This window comes from Octopus sinensis, linkage group LG10 (assembly GCF_006345805.1).
Source record: "Octopus sinensis linkage group LG10, ASM634580v1, whole genome shotgun sequence".
Lineage (NCBI taxonomy): Eukaryota > Metazoa > Mollusca > Cephalopoda > Octopoda > Octopodidae > Octopus > Octopus sinensis.
This window is the reverse complement of record NC_043006.1, coordinates 51,999,657-52,007,156: the sequence shown is the minus strand read 5'-3', so window position 1 is coordinate 52,007,156 and position 7,500 is coordinate 51,999,657. Positions and strand designations below refer to the sequence as shown.

Below are 7,500 nucleotides of genomic sequence, written 5' to 3'. Positions count from 1 at the left end.
TTAGCAATCTTTCGCCACCTTTTCAAGCTCAGTAAACTAAACCCAGCAAACATACCTAAAAAGTACAACGATAATCTTAAGTATATAGGCTCTTATAACGTGCACGGTGAAATAGTTGAGGGCTGGGAAGTATGTGATACCATCAATAAAGAAACCAATAAAGCAACTTTATATTACTCAGGTACTGTGACTACTTTTTCTGATATAACATTTTCTTTATCGTAGAACAACACGGCTGCAGTGTAACCTTTTGTTTTTTTTTTAAATAAACCTAGATTGTAGATATTATGTATTTCTTTATTGCCCACAAAGGGCTAAACATAGAGGAGACAAACAAGGACAGACAAACGGATTAAGTCGATTACATCGACCCCAGTGCGTAACTGGTACTTAATTTATCGACCCCGAAAGGATGAAAGGCAAAGTCAACCTCGGCGGAATTTTAACCCAGAACGTAACGGCAGACGTTACGCCCGGCGTGCTAACGTTTCCGCCAGCTCTGCCAGCTCGCCGCCTTAAGCACACAGTTACGCCTGCGCATGTGTGTGTCTGCATAGACAGACAGACAGACAGACAGACAGACAGACAGACTGACAGACAGACAGACAGATAGATAGATAGATAGATAGATAGATAGATAGATAGATAGATAGATAGATAGATAGATAGATAGATAGATAGATAGATAGATAGATAGATAGATAAATGCATGTATGGGCACACATACATATATTCATATATACAAGGCTTTTTGTGTCGCTTTACAAGTGCAACCTTGTGTCACTCTTATGAGCAGAAATGCCTTGGATAAGACATTGCATGTCACAGAGAACGTTTTTATTCACACCTGCTAATAATGTAGGGAGTGTGCGTATGGTGTATGTCTTTGCGTGTTAAAAGAAAAAAAAATGCGAATACCATGTTGTTATCTTGTATGTATGGATGAGAGGATATCGTTAGTTTTGCAGGCCATAAATGCCTAAGAAGATGATATGCCGAAAAGGACAGCCATAATTAATTGGGTTTTTTGTTTTGCTTTGTTTTTCCAACTAGCTGATGGCTGGATTACAGCCTCAGGAGTGAAACATGTTCCCGTCCGTTTGCACTTGATAAGCCAAACAACTCAAAATAATAAATTAATCAATAATGAATACTTGATTGAATTCTCTGATTATAATCCTACACCCCCCGACTATAAAATCTTTGAGGTAAGTTTTGCACATTCTATTATTAATAATAATAATAAATACTACTACTACTACTACTACTACTACTACTACTACTAATAATAATAATAAATAATAATAATAATAATAATAATAATAATAATAATAATAATAATAATAATAATAATAATAATAATAATAATGATAATAATAATAATAATAATAATAATAATAATAAATAATAATAATAATAATAATAAGTCAGCAAAATGTGGAAGCTGAAGACTAAAACAATACCTGTTGTCATAGGTGCCCTGGGAATGATAGCAAAAGGGGCTGATAGCTACCTAACTCAGATACCAGGAAACCCAAAAATGGCAGAAGTTCAAAAGATAGTGCTCATGGGAACTGCTCATATCCTACGCAAAATACTCTCTATGTAATCTCAAGGTTTAAAACAAACATAATTTTCGGTTTAAAAAAAAAAAAAAAAACTTTTTTTAGACACTCATTAGTACAACATCCCCACCCCCCAAATATATGGCACACTAGGCATAACAACAACATGAACTTCCAACCCTGTTGTCTCTTGAGGTCTCTGGGTGAGACTTGGAGCCAACTTGTACAAATATAAAGCAAAAGTCAAACATAGAATAATAATAATAATAATAATAATAATAATAATAATAATAATAATAATAATAAGTACCAGGCAGTAGCTCTCGTGGCTTCTGATCTTAACTGATTGGAAGTGATATCATGTACATTGTTTTGTCTTGGTGTAAAAGATGGGCTACAGCAAATATTCTGCTCAATACCACAGATTTGCTTGTCAGTTGTTTGACCTTAACCAGTTGAGCATGTCCCTTAGTGGCTGACGATATGTGCATCTCTGATCACGAGCAGAAGTAGTGGGGGAGCATCATAGCCATGTGTTGAGAGGGATTCTTTGGAGTTTGAATAATTCACCTCTGGAAATATGGGTGTTTCGTTCAACATCCTAAAGCAACCCTTATTCAGGGACCTCTTGAGCAGGATGGGCTACTCGACCTGAAGAAAATTCTAACTGGGCCCCACCTGCAAGGTCATGTGCTGTTTATCTTGATATGAGATCACCATGTCGCGCACATATGGTTGTGATGCATGTGCCTGGTGTACCCTTATCAGACGGGTAGTCATGATGGGTATACTGGGCTTTGTATATTTTACCCCAGTGTCACTTTGATGGTTTCAAATTTTGCCACAAGGGCAGCAATTTTGGAGTAGGAGATTAGCCGATTACATTGACCACAGTAACACAGTAATCGACTGGTACTTATTATATTGACCGCAAAAGGATGAAAGGCAAAACTCGACCTCGGCGGAATTTGAGCTCAGAATGGAGCGACGGGTGAAATACCGTTAAACAATTATGCCGGTGTGCTAACGACTCTGCCAGCTCGCCGCCTTCGTAATAATAATAATAATAATAATAATAATGATGATAATAATAATAATAATAATAATAATAATAATAATAATAATAATAATAATAATAATAATGATAATAATAATAATAATAAAGGTGTCAATGAAAATGTAGGGCAAGGTGTAAATGCATTATTAGCAAATGAAGCAGAATTAATAAGAAGGGATATATTACAAGGATACAACAATAGTATTAATAATAATTTCTTAATTAACGACAAGGGGCATACAAAAAAAGCATTTTTGTTCAACTAAAGTACAAAGGACAGTGAGGATTTATATAAACACATTTAATCAATAAAAGAAACAATTGCAGTTAACAAGAAATGTGTAGGAACAAAAAATTCCCAATATTGAAAAACTCAACCAAAATTTTGCTCGATCGGGATGACTTCGTGAAATCCAAATGCGAGATTCTTAACAGTTGTCCTCATGATAGAAAGTTCCTGTTAACAACGTGGTCGACACTTTATGTATGTGTGTGTATTTATATTAATTTTTACAAGGTAACGTTTGATAGTAATTTCGGAGTTTTAGTTCGCTTGCCGTCCACCAGACCGTTTGATGATATGAAACAAGTGGAAATTCGAAGTTACTGTCAACCTTTTATTTTGTAAAAATTCTTAAATATGTACTCTTACCAAAATATATTGAGTGAGACATAAAAACAAATACAAACACACATACGCACACATATCTATATACGTATGTGTGTGTGTGTATACACACGTATATGTGTGTGTGTGTATATGTATATATATATATATATATATATATATATATATATGTGTGTGTGTGTGTGTGTGTGTGTGTGTATATGTATATATATATATATATATATATATATATATATATATATATATATATATATATATATATGTGTGTGTGTGTGTGTGTCTGTGTGTGTGTCCGTGTATGTATGTATGTATTTACTTTTCATATTTATTGTTTCTAGATACCCAAGGAAACTTATTGTAAGGGATCTGCTTACAAAAAAGACTTGCCAAAAATAAGGACTGCTTTTTCATGTGGACTAGAGCGAATCGATCTGGGAGCACAATACCCAGTAAGAATAAACCAATATGTGAGTATAATTCAACGTCATTCGCTTGTATATTTCAAAATGAATATTAGCTTCAAATCTTTTCACAGGACTATTATTTCAGGAGAGAGGGTAAATCAGTGACATCGAACTCCAGTGCTCAAATAGTACTTACTTTATCGACCTCTGAAAGGATGAATATTAGATTTTTTTTGATTTTTTGTATAACATTAGATTTCAGCTCCAATTAAGGGACTCTAATTCTCTGGATATATACAGTCTTCTGTCCTCAGTTCAATTAGACACATGGAGATACTATTTTCTCCCAAACAGTTTGGCAAAGCGCTGCTAAAATGTCTCCCGAATTCGCTTGGTCTATGAAAAGACGATCTAAGTGCTGCACTCTAGTAGAGTTACTGAACACGTATCTGTTAGACTGAGAGCATAACAAGAATAGGGCAATTGCCATTTAACAGATAATTCGAGATATATGAGTTTCCCCGATAAGCTCCAGATGAATACTTTCGTATTGGGATATTTTAGTACTTTTATTCGTAGTCGATTCCATGTAATTTTTCATTATAGTGTCCTCTCACTCATTGTCCTTATGACTGCATAAAAAAATTATTGTTATTATAACTAATGATGCAAGGACGGCGAGCTGGCAGAATCGTTGGCCCGCCGGACAATATGTTTGGCGGCATTTTACCCGTCTTTACGCTGTGAGTTCAAATTCCGCTGGGGTCAACTTTACCTTTCATCTGTTCGCGGTCGACAAAATAAGTACCAGTTGAGCACTGAGGTCGATGTAATTGACTTACTCATCCACCGAAATAGCTGGCCTTGTGCCAAAATTTGAAACCAGTACAACTAATAATGCTTTTAACTGATACCCGGGAGGGGGAGGAGGAGGATGGTGGTGGAGGTGGTGCTGGTGGTGGTGCTGGTGCTGGTGCTGGTGGTGGTGCTGGTGCTGGTAGGGGATGAGACTGCTGCTGGTAATGATGATGTTACTGTTTTAACTCAAGATCAGCTCTGATCGAGATGTATGGTAAAATACATTCTATCTAGGGCTTTTCAGATATAGTATAACCACGAATGCGTCTTGTCCATTTTTTTTACGACAGTTGGGCATGACTTCTTACGGATATTTACCAACTACTTCTTTCACGTCTACTCATAGCGTAGAAGCTGTCTGGCCTTCTCATTGAACAATAACGACAAAGGAACACCACAGATTCTTTCTTTTGCAAAATAATAGCAAAAATATCATCTCATTACATACATTTCTAAAACAAAGATGGAAGAATTGTATTTTGTGACAGTGAATTTTCAAGCTAAATATGGTGATAAATAATTGGTTTTATGTTCAGGATTATGATTTTTATTACTAGACCAACAAAGGATTTTGATTTACTGGACATTTCTCTTCTACCAAGGATTTTGTTTTTAGACTTCTGTTTCTAACAGCAAAATTATTTATCACTCTTTGCCAACTTAATACATTTTCTATTCGGACGCAGCCGAATTTACCTTTCATCTGTTCGCGGTATCTGCTGCTTTAGTTTACGGGACACTTGTTAGGGAGAAAATTATCACTTAAAAATATCTATGAGTAGAAAAAAAGAAACAATCTTTGTTGCTTCTGTTGTTGAGATATAGATTTTGAACTGTAGGCAAACAAAATAATTCTTACGAGGGGTGTGCTGAAAAGTTCCTGGCTTTTCAGCAGGAGGTTCAATTAATTAGGATTTTATTCAACATATTCTTCTCTCAGATTATTGCAGCAGTCCTTCAGTTTTTCTACGCTCTGTAAAAAAAAAAAATCGGAAGGTTGTGCCACCCACCAAGTCTTTCATGACACCATAAAAGCCAGGAAATTTTCAGCACCCCATCGTACATATTCAAATGCGTTGATGTATACAGTAAAGCAGTATTGATACGCAAAATATGAATTTGCATCTAGGTGTATTTAATAGACAGGAAGAAAGTAAATAAAATGATATGAGTGACACAAACTATCAAAATTTTCTTCGGCCATGAGTCCCATTTTGTGGGTGAGAAAGTAAAGTTAAATTCAGTGAGATTCCAACCAGGGAGAATGAGATATCGCTCAAGATGCATCAGAATTTGTATTTTGACGTTCTAATGATTTGGCTTGCGGTCACAGCCTACATTCTAGTTAACTATGTCTTAAATAACCCGGAAAATATGAATAATTGCTATAATTTTCTATTTGCAGGAATATTATGATTTCCAGAAAAAGTTATTTCGACTAGATTATTTTGAAAATATTAAGGGAAATCCCGGCTACCTTGGAGGTCAATTAACACAGATCCATGATTACAACACAGGTAAGTCACCGATTTATATTACAGTTACTGGTGTATTTTAATATTCATAAATTGAGAAAAATGTCAAGTGTTTTCTTAGAAAAAAAAGTGAAATTTACAACTTAAAAGAAATGTCCAGTTTTAAAATATGTTATTTCTAGGAACGCCTCAAACTCTCATCTGATAGTGTTTTTACAGAAATGATTGTGTATACACTCCCCATCCCTTGCAGCAAATACAAATGCAATGATAATCAAATTCTTTAATTATCATAATGTATTAAATCAGCAGTTCGGCCAGAGTAATTGTGCAATTCTTTACCTTGCCACCGAACTTCTGCTCAATTTTATATTTTTTTGGTATTGCTATGTCAATAAATAGCACAATGTTGGAATATTTGTTATGGAAAATTATGCCAGACTTATTATATGTTGTTATCTTGTTGTTGTTGTTTGTTTGTTCCTTCTCGAACCACGCCTGGCTCATAGGGTCGGTTTCCCGGTTTCCTTGGCGTATAGGTTCCCCACCTGGACGGGACACCGGTCCGTCGCAGGTGAGCTGCAAGATGCAGGAGGAAAGAGTGAGAGAAAGTTGTGGCGAAAGAGTCAGCAGAAGTTCGCCATTACCTTCTGCCGGAGCCGCGTGGAACTTAAGGGTTTCGCTTATAAACACACACATCGCCCGGTCTGAGATTCGAACCTACAATCCCTCGACCGCGAGTCCGCTGCTCTAACCACTAGGCCATGTGTTTCCACTTGTTATCTTGTAGTATGTCTGAATACCTAAGTTTCATCGCTTTTTGTAAAGTTATTTTCTGCGATAGATGAACTTTCATATGAGTACCACAGAGCTGTAATAACTAAATTTCGTGTGGCATTTTGTTCGCCATCCTTCAGCGATAGTCTATCTCACCGTCTTCTGTATGATCAACGTGTAGGTGTACTATGGTTGATTAGTTAACAATGAGGATCCGGGAGTTCGATCCCACTATATGACAACATGGCGATATGCCAGTTTTCATATCTTTCGATCGACCCCCACCTTAAGAGTAAAATTAAGTAGACAGAAATTGTAAAGAAGTGTGTCAGATGGCTTGTACTTGTAATTCAACGGCACAGCTCTATTATTGATTAATGTTGTTATTACTGGAAAATTACGTTATGGGTATTCATGACTGTTGAATATTCAACCATCTACGTTCTACTTCAATGAGCAAGTAATTCGTCGAAGACGACAGCGAACCACCCGACTAACGAGTCTTGAACAGCAAAATGTTTATATATTCATTGCTACCATCATTATCACCACCGCAAGTGACACCATTTACATCATCCTTATTGCCGTCATCACCACCATCGCCATCAAATTTTCATCAACATCATCCTCACCTACCACAACTGCCACCAACACTACCATCAACCATCTTCATCCTTATCCATAGCCACTATCACCGCCAGCAACACCATTCGCATCGTTACCTATGCCATCACCA

General features: G+C 36.2%; 1 protein-coding gene across 2 annotated transcripts in view; it reads left to right on the top strand.

Moving 5' to 3' along the window:
* The window catches only part of LOC115216715, a 45,115-nt gene that overhangs the window by 20,087 nt on the left and 17,528 nt on the right, over positions 1–7,500 (top strand). For both annotated transcript variants that reach the window (XM_036506664.1, XM_029786253.2), the window contains exons 4-7: positions 1–181; positions 1,054–1,208; positions 3,589–3,717; positions 5,918–6,029. The exon at positions 1–181 is cut by the window's left edge and continues 50 nt beyond it. In XM_036506664.1, the coding sequence (XP_036362557.1) occupies positions 1–181; positions 1,054–1,208; positions 3,589–3,717; positions 5,918–6,029 (577 nt within the window). The remainder of the gene's footprint in view (positions 182–1,053; positions 1,209–3,588; positions 3,718–5,917; positions 6,030–7,500) is intronic.